The sequence below is a fragment of the Pyrus communis genome, chromosome 6, assembly GCF_041283825.1.
Source record: "Pyrus communis isolate YQ-2024b chromosome 6, ASM4128382v1, whole genome shotgun sequence".
NCBI classification, from domain to species: Eukaryota; Viridiplantae; Streptophyta; class Magnoliopsida; order Rosales; family Rosaceae; genus Pyrus; species Pyrus communis.
Genome location: NC_142570.1, coordinates 2,450,008 through 2,469,547, shown reverse-complemented (window position 1 = coordinate 2,469,547; position 19,540 = coordinate 2,450,008). Strand labels below are relative to the sequence as shown.

The 19,540-nt window shown below is 37.8% G+C and overlaps 3 protein-coding genes across 4 annotated transcripts; 2 read left to right on the top strand and 1 right to left on the bottom strand.

The window, feature by feature from the left end:
* Positions 1-3,685: 3,685 nt before the first annotated feature.
* LOC137710460 (ATP synthase subunit gamma, mitochondrial) lies at positions 3,686-7,668 on the bottom strand. Its single transcript, XM_068449482.2, has 9 exons — positions 7,477-7,668; positions 6,832-6,875; positions 6,571-6,723; positions 6,025-6,138; positions 5,796-5,923; positions 4,692-4,814; positions 4,481-4,600; positions 4,158-4,279; positions 3,686-4,016 (listed from the first exon to the last, which is right to left on the bottom strand). The coding sequence occupies exons 1-9, from the start codon at positions 7,572-7,574 to the stop codon at positions 3,947-3,949; spliced, it is 972 nt and encodes a 323-aa protein (XP_068305583.2). The 5' UTR covers positions 7,575-7,668; the 3' UTR covers positions 3,686-3,946.
* Positions 7,669-8,746: 1,078 nt separating this feature from the next.
* LOC137709721 (putative S-adenosylmethionine carrier 2, chloroplastic) lies at positions 8,747-13,206 on the top strand. 2 transcript variants are annotated; one of them, XM_088696181.1, is made up of 9 exons: positions 8,747-8,873; positions 9,098-9,216; positions 9,434-9,491; positions 10,420-10,559; positions 11,294-11,445; positions 11,781-11,826; positions 12,116-12,236; positions 12,329-12,401; positions 12,698-13,206. In XM_088696181.1, exons 5-9 carry the CDS (start codon positions 11,306-11,308, stop codon positions 12,930-12,932), a joined length of 615 nt encoding a protein of 204 aa, XP_088552307.1. In that variant the 5' UTR covers positions 8,747-8,873; positions 9,098-9,216; positions 9,434-9,491; positions 10,420-10,559; positions 11,294-11,305; the 3' UTR covers positions 12,933-13,206. The 2 variants fall into 2 exon arrangements, with proteins under 2 accessions (XP_088552307.1, XP_068304802.2); XM_068448701.2 differs by lacking the exons at positions 8,747-8,873; positions 9,098-9,216; positions 9,434-9,491; positions 10,420-10,559 and having other exon boundaries at positions 11,281-11,445.
* A 745-nt stretch (positions 13,207-13,951) lies between these two features.
* LOC137711471 (serine/threonine-protein phosphatase 7 long form homolog) lies at positions 13,952-19,540 on the top strand. Its single transcript, XM_068450718.2, has 8 exons — positions 13,952-14,233; positions 15,016-15,273; positions 15,364-16,644; positions 16,727-16,832; positions 16,981-18,176; positions 18,375-18,521; positions 18,939-19,046; positions 19,173-19,540. Exons 2-8 carry the CDS (start codon positions 15,061-15,063, stop codon positions 19,251-19,253), a joined length of 3,132 nt encoding a protein of 1,043 aa, XP_068306819.2. The 5' UTR covers positions 13,952-14,233; positions 15,016-15,060; the 3' UTR covers positions 19,254-19,540.

The window sequence follows — 19,540 nt, the reverse complement described above, 5'->3', positions numbered from 1 at the left end:
ATGTTTTTGGGAATGGGGTGTTTGCGAGTTTAGCCCAATGATGGTGGGTCAAGACCCAACCCAACTTAGGTCCACAAGATGGGTCAGCCAAGCTAGACCAAGTTTTTTATGGGTCAACCCAATCCAACTCAACTTGTGATTTTGATTCGTATCAGAAAAGGGCTCGTTTGAGTCTGCTCTGTAGAAAATACTTTTGCTCGTGGGTGTTTTTGCTAGAGGTACTTTCATTAGACACACATCGGGATTTTTATTAGAAGACAAAGTGTTTCGTGAAAAATCACTTTGTTATATGAACGAAAAGTTACAATAAGTTTTGGAAATTGGTATTAGCACTCCAAAAATCTCATTTTGCACTCTAAATTTTCTATAATTATAAAGAAAAATACATTTGTGAGAAATATAAAATGAAAATTTTAAAGTGCTAATAACGATTACTTGAGTTTTTCTGTAAAAAAGAAAATAGATATTTTGAAAATTTGAATGAACAAACTACAATTAAATTCTTTTTTTCACATCCTAATCTGGCATGAGTTATATGAGCATGATCTTGATCTGATCTGCTGTCCAAAATAGTCAGGCTAATTGTGTTTATTTTGTTTTGTACGAAAGCATATATGGTCATATGGGAACACGATTCTCTCCATGTTCCTTTCATTTGGATCCTTCAGATCCTTCAATACTGTCTGTTCAATCGAAAATCGAAAGGCCTGGAAAACGATTAGACAATCTTAAGACCATCTCCAACCGAAAGATCCAAATGGCCATGCTAAAGGGCTCGTGAGCCCCACTGAACAAAAAAGGGTCAGCCCAAAGCAGCTAGCTAGAATTCAAATTGCAACAACTAGCCGTTATTTTTTAATTTTTTTACAAATTTTTTTTATTAAATTCTATTTTTTTCCCTATAACTTCCTAAGCCATTAAACAATATTAAATTAAATTAAGTAACATGAAACAACATTAAATAACATTAAGTTGTTGTAATTTTTAAATTTAAATAATAAATTATTTTGGTCATCTGTTGGAGACAGCTTTTTGTGATAGGGCTAAAACGAGCCCTATGACTCTCGGTTGGAGATGATAAGAAATATGGTCCTGCACTGTTCATTAAAATATTAATTTTTTGAAATATCAGAGAGCTAAAACGAGCTCTCTGACCATCCTTCGGTTGGAGATGATCTAAAGCCATGAGAATGAGAAGCTAAGATGGCATCATCGGCATGGGATCCTCCGCACGAGATCCGCAGTGATGGTGTTGATGGCGGGAGGGTTGAGAGGGGCGCGGATGTTGGAGGAGACAACAGCGTCGTTGGGATTGATGGCTTCGTGGTCATGTTCGAGGCAAGGTTGCGATTGATGGCTTTGCGGCACGCGACCCTATTCAAGAAGGAGAAGAAGCTGGGATGGCTTTGCGGCCCCACTCGAGGCAAGACTTGCACGCAATCTTGAAGATCCAAGGATATGAATGGAAGGAATCCGAAGAAGATCATTTCCAGTAATTATGTATCTCTAGAGGAAATGCATGATAACAAAGGATTTATATTTTTTATTTCTATCACCTTGTTTTACTATGAGAAATGGGGAGTCGAACACATGATCTCAGGTACTGCAGCAATTAGGTGCACTCATGAATGCTCTTAACCGAGCGACAAACCCTATGCTTAACAACAAAATAATCTTTAATTAGTTAATGACCAAAATTAGCAAATCCTATCTGGTTGGTTGAAGTGGAAACTTGATGCTGCAAAGTAGAATTCTATCATGTTCATATAGTTGATTGATCAAGTAATTTTTGCTAATCGTTTGCCTAATTCTGAAAATAAATAAATAAAAAGCCTATGTAACCAGCACACCCTTTGTCTTTGGGATGTGATATCCACACACCTCATTTTACTTCTCACACACCTTTTTAATTTTCGGCCGTTAGATCGGATGAATTAAAGAAGATCAACGGACATAAATTATCAAGGGATGTGTGAGAAGTAAAATGAGGTGTGTGGATAACACACCCCTTATCTTTTCTCCACATAATATAACCCATACAAGGCATGCAATGCACTGGTCCAAATTAATGGAGTAGAAGGAAGCTGCTAGGCAAACATGACTCGATATAACCAATTGTTCTCCTAATCGCTTTCTTGCATGGTGAATAAAGTCATTTTCATATGAATTTGCGAGGCTTGTTATAGCATGCTACAATGAGAGGGTTAGCGTGTCAAGACACTTCATAGCTTGTCAAGACATGTCATGCTCTGTATTCTGGCAACAACTCGTGAGGCTTGTTATGATATGCATTTTTCTAACATTTTGCCTACTATTTCGGAATAATTAAAAAAAAAAAAGATCTTGGAAAGAGTAGACCTCGGGGCCTAAAATTATTTTGTTAGAAATTAGTACAAAACAGAACGCTAGTCATATATGAACATGTTCTTACCGGTAAGAACACGTTCATTAGTAGAGCTGAAAATAAACATGTGTTCTTATCGGTAAAAACACGTTTATTATTAGAGTTGAAAATTTACAAGTGTTCTTACCAGTAATAACCTTTGTAAATTTTCAGCTCAATAGTCAACGGTAAGAACCCTTCATGTATAATTGCCTACTATGTTGCAGTAATTTCCGAGAAAAAAAAAATAATAATTCAAGGCTCCAGGGTCAACTCTTTCCTATATCTTTTTTTACATGCATTTTGCCAACACTTTGCCTACTATTTCAGGTTAATTTAGAAGTGGGGCTAGTGACGGGGCTAATTGTGATGTTTTGGTGTGCCATGATGGTTTGTGTGGGAAAGCATTTCTATCTTTTGCTGATACGAGCGCAAGAGGGGAATCTCGATTAAGGGGATGGACGGAGGAAGAAGTAGAAGAGCGCCTCTGCTTTCCTCTTCTTTCTTTCCTAATCGTTTCATACACTTCTCTTTCTTCCCTAGTCGTTTCATATTGTTCTATTTCTTCCCTAATCGTTTCATACACTAAATGAACGGTTGAAAAAATGTATTCGAATGTCAAATACAAATAATATCTTTTATGATATTTCGGGTACGCACGCCTTTCGCTTGACCGCACTTGTTCAACTACTTCTCAAAATTAGCAAGTAGACACAAAGAAGAATGGATTGGTGAGAACGACGCAAATTCTCAGCATAAAAAAAGATGAAAATTGAATTCCAAACCAAAACTACTAAACATCGATTGAAAATTTGGTCTCTTGGACGGGTTTTCTACTGCGGCCCATCATCCGTAGCAAAAGAGTCGGAGAAAATGTGCACTAAATTTTCCACCAAAACCTCCACAAAATTTGTACGTTAGAAGGAGAATTATTAGAAGTACAATTTTTTTGCAACTTTCACCCAAAAAGAATATAGACGTTTTGGCGAAATGTCAACCGTTGTACCAAATCCACCAATTGGATGGTCCCTAAGATTATAATTGCCTTGCAAAGTATAAAATCGTGAACAAAATCTCGTTTAGGAAACATAACAAGCATGGCTTAGATCGAGAAGAGAACCTTCGCCATCCCTGAAATGTAAACTTGATTACAAGACAGATTCTCTCTCGTGTAAATGCAGTTTCTTCATCAGATAGAGAATGGAAACATGAATACAAGTTTATGAAATCGAGCATGACAACTCGAGCGAAGCTATTGCAGAAACACATTATTGCAAAAGAGATGCAAGAAAACAGTATCCGAGAAGAGAAAGCATGAAACATACTTCGAAGAAAATGAACTGTTACAATGTATACAATCCTCACTCGTTTAAGATGAATTTTTGACATGCAGTGCGGAACTTAAAAAGAAGAAAGAAAGCCCAGAACCATCAATTTAAACCATCATTGATATATCCCAGAATTTGAACCCGGAGTAATTATTAGAAAAGTAGCAAAATACCTCTCGAAGGTAACATCTTAAACTTCAAAAACACATTTTTATTTCGTCACCATCAGATAAGCTTAACCCTCCAGTGCTGATGCACCTGATATAATCTCAATCAATTCGGTTGTAATAGATGCTTGACGAGTTCTGTAACAAATAACCACATAACCAACAAAGATCAGTCGTTTAAAGTGGACCACGATATTAAAGTCATCAAATAAAAAAAATGTCTGCCGTAAAGGATTAGCTAGGACTTCGAAGAAATTGGGGGTGGAGGATAAGGGGGACCTGTTATAAGTGAGTGTGAGGCGATCAAGCATCTCTCCAGCATTTCTGCTTGAGCTGTCCATGGCAGACATCCTTGCTCCTTGCTCACTGCAAGCATTCTCCAATACCGCATTGAACAAGACCTGCCCAAAGTATGAAATTCTTCTATGTGAATAAAAGGTAATAAAATATATTCACTTATAGATGCTACTCCAAAACCAAAAGTGTCAATCTTAGGACAATACCGCAACGAATGCAATTTGACGTTAAGCGTCCAACCAGGCCAGTGGTTTGATCAACAAATACAAAAATACGAAGTCTCTAACCTCAACGAAATGACTTACACATGAAAATTGGAACTCTGCCAAATTCTGAAGTATCTCTGACTTTGTCTCACCACCTTCAATCTCATAGGAATCTAGGTCACCAAGCTTTCCACCAACTTCAGACTCTCTCTCCACAATCTATATGAACATCGTATCAAATGCCCAAACAACAGAACATGAATATGAGTGATAAAGAGGTTCAGTAATTGAACTGAAGCATTCTTATTACCTCGGGAGATAATACTGTAGACACAGTTGGCAGAAATGAGACGACTGACTGAAACTTGTTGAATACGATTCTCAAAGCATCAAACTCAACATTTTTCAAAATGTCATCAGCTATGACAGATACCTGAAAGGACAAAAGGTACACGCAATTGATGGTCAGAACTCAACTCATACATTTGACAATTAATATAATGTATAACTGCCGCATTAATAACTTTGTTCATATAAACCTGGTAAGAGAACTCATCAAAGAGAATTTAATAGGCGTCGACAAGTATAAAGAAACGTGTGCTCTCATCTCCAAGAGGCTCTTTAAACCTCTTGGAAAGCTAGTTTAGAGAGCCAAACTAAGGAAATTCATCTCCAAGAGACTCTTTAAAGGGCTCTTTAACTTAACAAAATCAATAGTGGCTCTTTAAGTTTAGGGAGGAGAAGGGAGAAACTAACAAAAGCCTAATTATGAAACGAACATTAAAACTCAATACTCCCCCTCCTAAAAGCTCTATAGTGGTTATTAATAAATAATTTTCTTTTTCAAAACTTGAATAATTAATAAAACATTAGGAGTTTGTTAGAATAGAAAGGTGTTGTTGTAGATGTTAAGATCAATTGGGTAACTAAATTAACTTTTTGATACTGTTTACTAGCTAATTTAAACAACATTTAAAAAGATCTTGGAGGTGCTCTGCTTTTACAATATTGACAGCAAAAAAGTCAACATTTGATCACTAATCATGATCGTAAGGTCAAATTGAAATTTTAATGAAAATTTGACAATGCATTGCATAATAATTAATTTGAACAAAATATAAGTCATTGAGACATTAAGCTTAAAATAATGTCAATAAAACTTAACAAAGATTAAAATAATGTCAAAAAAACTTAACACCAAAGGTTGCCATGACATGATAAACGATTTTTACAGGATCCCCTATGGCTCTAAATGTCATGTATAAAACGCAATTAAATAATGAAAATATGAAAGACAAAATAAAACCAATATGTTGCTAATGTCCCACGTAGGTTGGTCAAGCGTGTGTGTGGTTCTTTAAGCAAACACCACATAGGAAAGCACATGGGCTCTCTTTACTCAAAACATACTAACCTGGGTGTAGTTCAAAGGGTTCTTCTGCAACTCAGTTATGCATAGCTCAATGTCCTTCTTAGAGTCACGAATCAACTGAGCCTTTGCTTTTTCCCCCAAAATGACATATTTTGTCTCTTTTTCAGGACCTACAATAGTTTCATGGAAAAAAAAAATATTAATGTGCATAAAATATCATAAAATATAAACTTAGCAGACATCAGACTAACAATCAGCTTCCAAGAAATACCAGCGTTCAACTTGTGCAAGGCCTTGCTTATTTTGACTGAGGTAGAGTTAATTCCACCACATAAACCTTTGTCTGAAGAGATGGTAATAATAACATCCTTCTTAACGCTGACGCCTATCATGGAAAAATAAAATACACAATGAGGGAACTTACAAGAATATCAATGTGCACAGGTGGAAAGCAATGAAACTGGGGCGAACTGGGGGACAAATACGAGAATATCAATGTGCGCAAGTACAAAGCAATGAAAATGGGGCAGGTTGGGGGACAAAGAGTTAAAATACATATCCGTAAAGTACCCATATTATCAATAAAATGAGCAGAGTAATCTCAGTTCCTCAGTAGCGCTAGGACTTGGCAAGCGGAACAGTCCATTAAGTATTCTAAAATAAAGAAAAATTTCAGAAATACTGGTTGCAACTAACCTATGCAACTAGATTGAGTAATGCTGTCAAGGATGCCATGTCTTTAACAGGAATAAGCAAAATGTAAAGAAACAAATAATTTATATAACTTGGCCTATGAAGATTATGCTGTTAAACATACTGGGAGTGTCGCCAAGAAGTGCTGTGAAAGGCTGCCACAGGCCACGAGAATTTTCAGCTTTAACTTGAATTGCTCGGAGCTTTGAGGCTGCAACCATCTTCATTGCCTTTGTGATCTTCTGGATATTCTTCACACTCTTCATCCGGTTTCTAACTGAATATACAAGGTATTACCAATGAACCACATCACCGTTTGCAAAGCAGGGAAAACAGAAATAAAATAGGAAAAAAATAATAACTAATTCATGATGATTGTTCTTACCAATTTGAGTTGAAATTGAGCGCACTCCGAAAGGTACTTGCTCCCTGAGCACCAAACCAAGTAATTTAGTTGTCGAAATGTGGAAGCAACAAAAAATGATAGCGAGACATCCAAACATGGAAATGAAATCAAGCGAGTATGATGATCCAGAACTATAGTTGACTTTCAGAGATGCACCAAACATATCCCCTCCTACATTTCTCTTGTTAATCTAAACGATATCGCTCAGCGCTATCCAAACAAATTAAACCCAAACAACATCAATATATTTCGCTCACTAAATTCTAATGACGGATTGGCGGATTCGTGTGAATTATTACTTTCAGCCTTCCATACAATACTAACATCTGCAGTAGTATCCTTTTAACAAATTCAATTATCCACTTGTTATTCGCCGAAAAAAATTCAGTAATCTTAAAGGTTCTCACTTTGCACAAACAAATTAAATCACTCCCTAACTTAAGCTGAGCTTTCATTTCTTCATACACACACACCCCCCAAAATCCATCCTAAATTAAATTTTATTTTATCTATTACTCAATTTTTCTCGGCATCCAAACAGACGGCAATGTAAAACTATAATGCTAGAAAAATGATAAGAAATAAAAGTAAATAAAAAACGGCGGATTTGGATAGAGAGCGTACTCGGCTGGGATGATGGAGGATCGGACGGCGGCCATCCGATGGGGAGAGATCAAAGGGGCGAAACGCCTCCCTTCTCGTCTGAGAGCAGCCATCGCCATGGATTTGGGGATTGGTGATTATCGGAGATTGGAAACCCTAGACACTGGAAGTTGGGATCCGGATGCTTTGGCTTATAATTGGGTCAGCGTGATAGCGTCTACACTCAGCAATATACAAAATCCGACGTCGTTTGAAGCGTCAACCTCGCACGCACATTACCTCCTGCTGTCAACGAAGCGAGAGAGAGTGAAAAGTGAAAACGCACGCCTGAGACCTCGCAGCTGTATTTGTTAAGAAAGAAAAAAAACTCAGGGTTTGGCCCAATAGGCCCTTCCTGTCAAATCCAAAAACTCAGGATTTGGCCCAATAGGCCCGGCTAAATACTCAGGGTCCGATTTCAAATTTTCAAGGGTGTGTGATATATTTTTAATTTTGTTACATTCGTATTGTTAATTAAGACGATGTTCTCGTCCTTTCACATTTGAGTTTGAATTTTGTTACATTTGTATTGTTAATTAAGATAATGTAATTCAAATTCGTTTTTAGCAAAAATCGAACCTAATTTTCTATTATAAGTGAAGAAGAATATCAATAGAGTCGTAAACTGTAGACCTGTATTATATATATAGTACTAAATATCACAGAAGAAACAATTTTAAGGAAAGTGTCTAATAAATATTTAAGTAGCAACAAAAAATAGGTTTGTAAGAATTAAAAAATATGTATTATATATGTAGATAGATACATTTAATTTGATTATCCTAGAACAAAACAAAGAGAGGAACATGGTTATGAATTGCTTTGTCAATTGTAGCTATGCGTAACATCAACTTTTACATTAAAAAAAAAAAAAAGAGTAAAAAAGATAGATAGTACTTGAATGGACGAGATTGAAAAAAAAAAAATACGATAATTTAATGAACAAAATTGAGATGAGAGAATTTAATCCACAATTTGTAAACCGACGATATTGATATGATAATATTTTTTCTTTAAACACACGATATTATATATACTAAGAAGAGATGTGAGCTTAATCTTATAACGGGTTAATAATAATATGATTCGAATTCACCTTTGACGATAATTTTATAAGGAAAAAAATAATACTAGTGGACCGTAGTATTAAGTGATTATTGATACGATAATATGACATGTTATAAAACATTTATACGTGGCTTCGGTTTATTTGTCCGGAATACCATGAAAACATTGGTGGGGGGAGTCAAACCCGCCAAGTACCCCTAAACCCTACCAGTCAAATTGGAGAGAGTTCAGAACTATTTCCATGGCGACACAGAGCTCGATTTCGAGCGAACGGCATGCCCTAGCGGATACGACTCACATACAATTCTTCGGTAAGCCTTCCTTCTCTGCTTCGGTTATTTGGATTAAATAGATTTCATGGCTTCTGATGCAGCTAAGATCGTAGTTTTTTGTCTTCTTAATTTAAATATTGAAAGAAAATAATTCAACCAGCGACAGAAATCAAGGGAAATGCATATTTATTTATGAAGATTATTATTGGGGGAGAAAATAAATCAGGATTTGATTTAATTATCTTATTAATCTTTGAATGTAGTTATGAGTTCTGTGGGGAGCTATTGCTGGAGCATTTGGAGAAGGAATGATGCATCCGGTCGACACCGTAAAACCACGCATTCAGAGAATCGGTAAAGCTCAATTACTTTTTCAATTCAGGTATGATCACAGAGTAAAGAACAATTCATGCCCTATTGTATTGTGTAAAGCTCAATTACTTGGCGTGGAATCATTTGAATGGCATTTAAATTTATACCAATTTTATGCAAGAAAATAAACTTTCGAGTTTTGGGCCGGGGAATTTTATTTTCGTTTTGAAATGTTTCATAGCTTAGCTGGAAAATGCAATAGTTATTAATTTATTTCGTGTTTGCAGAAACCGAAGAGAGTACAGCAGATGGTACGAGCGGTCTGGGTAGCCGATGGATTAAGAGGTACATCTTGTTGCTTTCTGAAGCAGTTATTTATTTATTTATTTATTTTTTTAACTTTTCACAGTTGACGTCTTACTCCTATTTGTTTGCATGTAACATGTTTACACGGCCTTTTCCCACACGTATAAATTGGTGTACTTTTATGTGCAAACGGGGAAGCGAATTCTAACAAAGTACCAATATCAACGTCGTAGGTGAAAGCTAAAACAAACAATCTCAAACTAACACAAGAGATTTACGTGGTTTAGCTTAAAGCCTACGTCCACGAGCGACGCACAATAAGAAATTTCACTAAACAAACGGAGATTACAAAAGAGTATTTAAACTCTCACAACCCAAATCCCACAAATGACAAACCCTAAACAAAACAAGTAGAGAACTCAAACAAATGGAGAAGATTCTCCCAAATTGCTCTCTAACTCACAAACTCACAAATTGACTCTCACCAAATTGCCACACGATTGAGCCACACAAAATACACTAACCCTGACGTCTTATTTATAGTGCATAGGACTTAGGTTACAATAAGCGCATAGGACTTAGGTTACAATAAGAATCCTAATAGGAAGTAAATCCAAATCCTAATCAAATAGGCAATTAACAAAATCTCTCCACCAAGGAAACCAACTAAGAAGTCAAAATCCAAACCCAAATAGGACACCAAAACCAAATAGGTAACACAAACCTAATCTTTGCATCATTCTAAATTTGAGCCGTAAAACCCAACACAAATTGATTAGATATAATTTTTGTCATAAAACATAAACAACCAGGCAATCAATCAGAAGTTTTGGACTCCGAACCTAGGGATTCGTTTTTCTCTTTGTCGTGGTTTAGTTCTGGTGCACTCTCTGACTACATGGTTACTTCTTCTTAAGAATCATTGACTCTTAAGTTCGTACCTAATAAGTTCTGTAGGCTTTTATAGGGGTATAGCTCCGGGTGTCACTGGTTCTCTTGCAACTGGAGCAACATATTTTGGTGTCATACAGTCGACCAAAAAGTGGATTGAAGAATCACATCCAAGCCTTGAGGGACATTGGGCACATTTCATAGCTGGAGCTGTTGGTAAGTTGTTCTGCAGCTCTAAAACTTTAATCTGATTCATGCTGATTTCATTTGAGTTTCTTGCAATGCAATTGCCGTTGATATGCTGAATTAAACGTTAACAGTATTCATCAATTGTCTTCAGAACTTCAGATTATGTGTAACATTATGACATTTGTGTTTATTAGTTGAGGAACTTGAGTATAGTTAGTTGCAAAGATGATCTTGAGTTTTATGGAATGTTGATTTTTAAGTGACTGGAATCTGATTCAAAGGCTTATGAGTGCCATTCGGATTTATGATCTGCTAAATGGTTCTTGGTTGTTCATTTGCTTAAGTTGGCGACCTTTTTATCCTGAATTTACAAATCTTTTGGTTTCCTCTGACCGTGCGGTGTTTGTGTTCTCATACATTAGAATTTTGTCTAGTGAGTACTGGAATGTACTATAACTTGGTATCTGAGTGCTCTTTTCTTATTTGGACGTGTATGTTTGTGCTGGTGCATTATACTCAATGACATCCAGTTGGCTTTCAGCAGCTAATTGTTGTTGTTGTTGTTGTTGTTATGTTGTTACGTATAGAGGCCCGTTTAGGCTTTCAGTTGTAGTATTAGAAACTTGAATTACTGTGGACTCTTAAGCCGTCATGTGCCTTAGGGGACTCAAAATGCCTGCATTCCTTCTTTATTTATTTCAGGAGATGCACTTGGTTCTGTTGTATAGGTTCCATGTGAAGTAATGAAGCAACGCATGCAGGTTCAAGGCACGATGGCATCTTGGAGTTCTGTTGTCATGAAAGATAATATCACTATGAAGCCTGGTATCCAAATGTATGGTTACCATACTGGAATGTTCCATGCTGGCTGCTCAATATGGGAGGAGCAGGGGCTAAGAGGATTATATGCAGGGTATATCTCTAAACCAACCCCTCTAATCTTTCACAGTGTGCTCCTCCTTCCCTCTTTTCTCGTCCATCCTGTCCATCATCCTTGTACCAATTTTTCATTAATAAACATGTGTTTCTTATAATAAAACAAATAACAGACTAGCTTAGTTTGAGGTCGTACTAAGTGCAATCCAGTTTCACCATGAGCCCAATCGTAATGTTAGCTATTGCCTGCTTACCCCCATCCATCGATGCACCCGAAACACAACACTGATACCGGTCCACACTTCACACTCAAATTATGGTCATAATGTTCTTGCCTAATTGTGGATTTACTTTTTCTTTCATTTAAAGCAGATACTGGTCCACACTCGCAAGGGATGTGCCTTTTGCTGGTCTAATGGTAGGTTGGACAGAGATCGCTTGCATATCTCACCCTTAACATTTGGCTGTTGCTGCTTAATATTGGGAAAATGGGTTTGCAACTCATAATAACAAATTTTAGTCGAGTAGGGTCGCAACTCTTAACATGCGTTTCCCGACACTGGTTTATTTTTTATTTTGCTGATGCTTTGGGCCTCTAAATGATTTAGTTGCCATTGTTTCTACTGTCGCTCTTTTCCTTAAGAAGTCCTGGTTCTACCAGTAGAATAATAGTGTATCGTAAATTTGATTTCATGTGTGCTATGCAGGTTATGTTTTACGAAGGCTTGAAAGATTTGACAGATTATGGGAAGCAAAAATACATACGGGATCCAAATTTCCATGTTAATAGTTCCGTTGAGGGGCTTGTACTAGGAGGGTTGGCTGGTGGTATGTACCTTGCTTATTTTCCATTGTTCTGTAATCGAGTTTAATAATTAGTATTTTCCGTAGAGTAATTTATCTTGCATTGAACTTTTTAGGCATCAGTGCATACCTTACCACTCCCTTGGATGTGATCAAAACAAGACTGCAAGTACAAGGATCAACCTTGAGGTATCGGTTCGGTTTGTGGTTACTTTTATAGGAAAACTAATGAAAAAAACTTGGAAAACTTTGAGTTTTAACGATAAGGACAAAATAAAGATTGGCATTTTAGTGTAAAAATATGGTTTTTCGTTAAAGTGAACAGTACCAGAAGCTTTTCGTCAAAGTTCCCTACTTTTATTGGTACTATTATTTTGAAATTACCTTCCAAACCCGACCTGGTACATGTGATATGTTCCGCACAATATTCATGTTCAAAATTTGTCTATGGTTTGGTTTCATTCATATAGTGTATTGAACGTTAGGTACAAAGGCTGGTTGGATGCAATTCGCAGAGTATGGAGGGCCGAAGGTGCAGCAGGGATGTTCAGAGTTAGCATCCCCGGGATTACGTGGGATATTCCGGCTTCAGCACTTACGTTTATGGCCGTGGAATTTCTCAGAGAACATTTCAACGAAGGATTGAGCAACGGGAACACCCGAGAAGTTGCTAGCATGTCAGTGGAGAAGAAGGGATCACCTTTACAAGGAGCCGCTTGAGAACTGGAACCATATGCACAACTTCTTTTGCCCATCATGTAGTTCTGACCAGATTTTCATTGTGCTTTCATGTAGTTCGTGTACGCACACATATAAATTGCATTTTTTTCCAGGGAAAAAGAATAGATTTAACAACGACCGCCACCAAACGTCGGGCCAACGGCTTTTAGATGATATTCTAGTGCCGTAGGCTTTTCCATTTTGCATATTTTTTTCGTTTAAAAAAATATGTATATTGTAATTTTTCAAAAAATGAATTAGAGGATTAGTCTTTGAATTAAAAAATCGTTAATATTGGTTACTAAATTTATTACAATGTACATGAGTGGTCTTTTTAGGGTAATTTTGTGAGAATTTCTGGCCCTTTTTTTGGCCCGCTTAAACTCTTGAGAGCCGAAGCTCTGATTCCACCTAGTGGCCAATTCAACCAATAGAGAAAGCAACCCTAGCCCAGAAACACAATAACCTTTTCATTTTACAAAATCTAATAGTATAAAAGAATGGGAGTATTTCTTTTATTTATCATTTTTATGCAATTAAACACTAAACTCATAAGACCAAAACCGTCTCAATCTGTATCTATATCCAACCCAAAACCGAATTAAATATATATAGAGCTCGTTTGCATGTGCTTTTAAAATGACTTAAAACGTTTTTAAAGAAAATATTTTTAGGTTTCAAAAACACTTTAAGTGTTTTCTACAAGAAGTATCAGTTATATGCTTTTTCAAATAAGCATTTTAAATGTTTTTCCAGGATTTACTAGCATTTTGACTACAGATTGTTTCTAAAAATATTTTTACTAAAAACGTTTTCAATCATTTTAAAAACACGTTCAAACATATTTTTTAATAAATATTTTTCTATAATTTTTAATATTAAATGCAATATATAAAACCCTATTAATATTAACCACATGATTGGTTGAGATTTAATCTCAGCCGTTGGTTTGAATGGAAGAAACAAATATCTGAAAGTTTCATACAACATTTCTTGTCTACTTCGAAGGACCACTCGACTCTCTTCCTCGAATTCGAAGTACACCACCTCACTTCTCACTGCTTTCTCCGTAGCGTAGCCACCACGCACCACCCCGGACGACTCGATCGCGCAGCAACCACCAGGTCCACCACCCCGACTCGGTCTGGTCGTTCCAACACGGCGTTTGTTTCTTCTTTCTTCACACCTCAGCGGCTCAGCCACCACCACGTACCCGTCCCTTCCACCATCTCCACACTCCATCTCCCAACCACCACTCCCACGAGTCCACGGCTTCTCTCCGGTCGTCACTGATTTGATTGGTAAGTCTAATGTCTACGAAGGGGATGAATTTGCTCGCATCAGAGTTTGTGAATCAGTGAATGAGAATTAGAGAAGGGGATTAACATTTTCGAGAGGAAATTGTGACAATGGTTCCTTATCTTTATCTTAGTTGGAGCAATTGTTCTTCAACTATCATCACTATTGCCCCCTTCAACTCATCAAAACGTCATCAAAACGTCTAGTTATGGACCAATAAATTTTTTATTGTGACTGGAACACAAATGGTACATCACGTGTTTTCATATAAATGGTTGAAAATTGTATTTTATAAGTTATTAACATTTTAGTACATATATTCTACAATTTGTATAGTAACACGTGATGTACCATTCCGTGTTTCAGTCACATTAAAAAAATTTCTCATATGGATCATCAACTAAAAATCAATTATAATTAGTCCCTCAATTTTAATTTAACGGAAGAAATGATCTCTTAACTTTATCTAACTAGAGCAATAATCATTCAAATTTTAATTCAATTGTGACAATGACCTTTCCAACGTAATTTATTTTGATAATATTCTGACAAAGTTGACGAAAATGACTATAGCTATATATTTTAACGAATTAATAAACCCTAAGTGTAGCATGGTTATTTCAGTATAACTTATTTTGACAAAATTTCGACGAAATTGACAAAAATTACTATAGTTACGTTTTTTGATGAGTTGAGATACCAATATTAATGGATTTTTAATTGGGTGATCGTAGAGGGACATTGATACGATTTACTCCATTTTTGACTTGTCTGTTGTTTGCAGCTGCTGCGTTGTCGCATACGACTGAAGTGCGGGGATACTTTCCATATGGATGCTGAAGGTTCTAGTGGTAAGAGAACCACTGCCTCAAAAGGGAAACGGAAAAGAAAATCGTCCACAGATGATGATGCACAGCTAGATTCTCAAACGACTGTATGGGGAGACAAGATTTTGAAGGATTCATTTCCTGGAGGTCCGGAGGATCCGACGGTGCTTAGGAGTTTCCCGAGCCATGTAGCTGCTGCTATTTGGCACAATGTGGTATGATGTTATGATTGTTATCGAGTTTTTGTTTCATTATATTATGCATATGTTTTGAGGATCATTGATAATTCATATTTGTACTTGTAGGAACGTGAGCCCCTTAGGGTGTTCAATCACACTAGTAAGCTCCAAGCATGGAAATTTGACCCGTTAGTATCTAACTGCAAGTTTTGGAGATATATTGATAGCTCAGGGTTGCGGCCGCTTATTGATTGCTCATTTAGGACATCTAATAAAATTGTTGTATCCGCATTCTGTGAGAGATGGCAACCCGAGACGAATACTTTCCATCTACCATTTGGTGAGTTGACAATCACATTAGATGATGTGTCCAACATACTAGGAATTCCCGTGGATGGTAACTCTGTATCTGTTTGTGATGATGAGTTGGACAAGTCTGCCCTAGCTAGTGAGTGCCATGATTTATTTGTCACTGCATTAGGAGTTACCGATGATGAGGCACGAGCTGAGATGGGTCGCTTCAGTGGTAGTGCGGTTACACTTGAATGGTTACGGCAGAGATTTCACAAAGTATCTGATGACGAGTCTCCTGAATTTATAGAGCGTGCAGCAAGGGGTTACCTATTATATCTATTAGGTTGCACACTCTTTGGGGATAAAACAGGGAATAGGATATCTCTCGTATACTTACATTTTCTACGGGACTTGAATAGTGTTGGGGGATATGCGTGGGGTGCAGCAGGATTAGCGTACTTGTATCGGCAATTAGGACTTGCTTCTAGACTTGGATGTAGGCAAATTTCTGGATATTTGACTTTACTAGAGGCATGGATCTACGAGCATTTTCACAAGATTGCTACCCCCCATGTTAACGTTCATTACTCAGAGGATCAGCCGCGTGTGCACCGTTGGACTCCCCGGAAGGATGCTGGGTTATCATTACAGCATTTGCAGGCAATGCGACAACGACTCGATCTTATGCATGATACTGAGGTTGTCTGGGATCCATATCATAGTCAGAGAGGACATCATATTCTACCAAGGGTGACATTCTATACCGGTCTCCTCAAGTGTGTGGATATTGTGGAGCCTTACTATGTTGATAGGGTTCTACGACAGTTTAGCCTTGTTCAGACAGTTCCCCGAGTGCCATATACCCCTTCTCGAGTTCAACGGAACACTGATACAAAAATGTACAAGGTTGTGCATAAATACCTTGATGGGATTTGGCAAAGGCGTGTGGATCACCTATTGGCACCCGAGAACCGTAGCAAGAAGGTTACAGCCCCATCAGACTGTGAGCCTGAGTACCATTCATGGTATCGTAAAATCACCCATCCATACGTGCATCACCCTGATCGTAGGTCTGCTGCCATAGGGCCGCATGACATAAATGATCCACATCAGGTAATTACTTCAACGAACCTTTAAAAGTACTTGCTAATTATGTTGTGAATAATAAATATTTATGTAAATATTGTTTATGTAGCGCATAGCACTTGCATTAGCCATCATGGAGCCTATTTTACAGTCTGGTCTTCATTGTGCTGGTGGACTTCACGAGGCATTTGAGCAAGTCCGGTCAATTTTGCAAGGTACTCTCGTTCAACCAAATGTCATTTAAATATTCGTGTGCATATGAAAGTGGTGCTGGAAGAAGACACTTTCTATTACTATGTATCCTGCAAAATTCCCAGATGAATTCGTCTATAAACATTCACATTTAATTTGTGTTTCGGTTAGGGTCTGAAGCAGAAATCGCACCAACAGCAGCAGCTGCAGCTGCTCCATCTGCATCTGCTGCTCAAGTCGTTGCAGAACCAGCAGCAGCACAAGACATTGCAGAACCAGCAGCATCTGCTTCATCTGCATCTGCAACTCAAGTCATTGCACAACCAGCAGCAGCACAAGACATTGCAGAACCAGCAGCATCTGTTTCATCAGCATCTGCAACTCAAGATGTTGCAGAATCAGCAACAGTTCAAAACGTTGCAGAACAAGTCTTCGGTTCGCCTTCTTCCTTCGTCAACAGCTCTGAATCCAAAGATAACTCGTGGTTGCCTCCGCCTCCTCCCAAAACTCCAATTGTCTGGCCCCCTGACGGAAAGCTCAGCCTTGAATGGGTCCAGAACCTCATGTCTGTTTTCGATTGGGCGTCTAGAAATCTTGACCCAAACCAATTTCCAGACGTGTTTCCTGTGGAGGTTTTGTACAGCTTGATCATCTGCGCCTCCAAGATTCTCCACAAAGAGGCAAATTGCATTGTCGTCGACCAGTTAGGCCCAGAATCCACTGTTGTCGTCATTGGAGGCATTCATGGTCAGCTGCACGATCTCCTTTTCCTTCTAAAGGATGCTGGATGTCCTTCAGAAAATCGATTATTTGTGTTCAATGGCGATTATGTTGATAGAGGGGCTTGGGGGATCGAAACCTTCTTGATTTTATTGGCGTGGAAGGTATTTTTGCCCAAGAGCGTTTATATTCTTAGAGGAAATCATGAATCCAATTACTGTACTTCCATCTACGGGTTCCAGAAGGAAGTATTGACAAAATATGGAGACAAAGGGGAGGATATTTACCAAAAATGTCTTGGCTGCTTTAAGTGTCTCCCTTTGACATCCCTTATTGGAAAATATGTGTACACTGCTCATGGTGGGCTGTTTCGCAGCACAGCAGCATACCTCAAGAAGTCAAAGGGAAAGAACAAAAGGAAAATATCTTTCGACAGTACATTGTCTCTTGGAACCTTTGAAGAATTGAACAAGGCCAAAAGAATGGTACTAGATCCCCCGTCGCAAGGTTCAAACTTGATCCCTGGTGACGTGCTATGGTCAGATCCATCCATGGATCCCGGTCTATCTTTCAATCAACTGCGAGGTGTTGGTCTACTCTGGGGTCCTGACTGCACCGAGGACTTTCTCAGGAAGTTTCAGCTGAAGGTATATAAGATGGAACCTGCACTTCATATTTTATTTTTCATACGAAGTGGGTGAGTCGAAAACAATATCTAGTTGCAACCCTAATATAATGTTGACAGCAAATAGGTTCTTACAACGGCGTATTTTTGTGTCCTATTTACGTTTACTTCCTTGTGTTGTATTTGCAATACTAAGATTTGGATATTGTTAAAACTACAGTTGATTATTAGATCGCATGAAGGCCCTGATGCACGGAAGAAGAGGCCAGGTCTTGGTCAAATGGATAACGGGTTCACCATAGATCACGTTGTGGAGTCAGGGAAGCTCATAACTTTGTTTAGTGCACCAGACTACCCACAATTTCAGGTTTGTTTACAATCTTTTGATGCATGTATGGTTATGTTGATGGGTTTTACATGTTTCCCTCTAAGATCGTAAACTCAATTATCCTAATTGTAACTCAATTACCTTAATTGTTAACTTTGGTAAGTTTTATACGTTTGGAACATTCTTGTAGCCTTGTAAGCAGAAATATCGACCTTTGTTATCTTGCTTAGTTGAAAGTTCTATAATTGGATGATTCCACCAAGGAAACTTCTGTACAGAAATCGTTTGTGTGATAGAACAAGAGCATGGAATCAATATAAAATATATAGATGCAGCGCTTGAAATGTGTGTGTGTGTGTAAACGCATAGCTGTTGACTTACGGATTTTATCATATAGTTTGTGCACCTTTTTTTCGCGTTCTGTAAATTGACACTAATCTCTTGATGCACATGCAGGCGACGGAAGATAGGTACAGAAATAAAGGAGCTTACATCGTTCTAGAACCCCCTGCTTTTGATAATCCTGTTATCCGTAGCTTCGATGCAATCACTCCAAGACCTCAGGTACTGTACTGGTTTTTTTGCTGATCCGAGATTGTATAAGTCCCTGTCCCTGATAAGTTTTTCTTTTCGTATTGGATTTTACTGATCCGAGATTTCATATCTCCATACTCGTGGCTTCCATTGCAGGCAACCCCCTTTTATGATTTTGAAGACTTATCTGATTCTGATCAAGAGTCGGACTCTGGGGCGAGGGAGACTACCCCGTGAAGGCCTCGGTCATCAATCGCCAATCGTACATTCATGATTTTGTTGCGTCTCTCTATTTTGGAAACTGCATTTTCTTTTGCCTTGCCAAAAGCCATTCCAAAATGTACATGGTTCATCAATGAGATTCAGAAACTTAGTTATGTTTAACCCGAAGAACACAAATTCGACTTACGACGGAGATTAGATGTACACTCCTTGCTAAAGCAAGATCAAAGTTCAAATGAACATATGGAAGCTAACTGGCCTGATTGAGGTTGGGTAGGGAGTTTAAATTTCTTTCCACAGAA

Excerpts from the sequence above, each read along its gene's own strand:
- LOC137709721 (XM_068448701.2), top strand. The coding sequence starts at position 11,288 with ATGCAGGTTCAAGGCACGATGGCATCTTGGAGTTCTGTTGTCATGAAA. Across the intron at positions 11,446-11,780 it reads CTAAGAGGATTATATGCAGG|ATACTGGTCCACACTCGCAA; the intron begins GTATATCTCTAA and ends CATTTAAAGCAG. Across the intron at positions 12,237-12,328 it reads ACTAGGAGGGTTGGCTGGTG|GCATCAGTGCATACCTTACC; the intron begins GTATGTACCTTG and ends TGAACTTTTTAG.
- LOC137710460 (XM_068449482.2), bottom strand. The coding sequence starts at position 7,574 with ATGGCGATGGCTGCTCTCAGACGAGAAGGGAGGCGTTTCGCCCCTTTG. Across the intron at positions 6,876-7,476 it reads TCCTCCATCATCCCAGCCGA|GGAGCAAGTACCTTTCGGAG; the intron begins GTACGCTCTCTA and ends TTTGGTGCTCAG. Across the intron at positions 4,280-4,480 it reads CAGAGTTCCAATTTTCATGT|GTCTTGTTCAATGCGGTATT; the intron begins GTAAGTCATTTC and ends TACTTTGGGCAG.
- LOC137711471 (XM_068450718.2), top strand. The coding sequence starts at position 15,061 with ATGGATGCTGAAGGTTCTAGTGGTAAGAGAACCACTGCCTCAAAAGGG. Across the intron at positions 15,274-15,363 it reads CTGCTATTTGGCACAATGTG|GAACGTGAGCCCCTTAGGGT; the intron begins GTATGATGTTAT and ends TTGTACTTGTAG. Across the intron at positions 19,047-19,172 it reads CAATCACTCCAAGACCTCAG|GCAACCCCCTTTTATGATTT; the intron begins GTACTGTACTGG and ends CTTCCATTGCAG.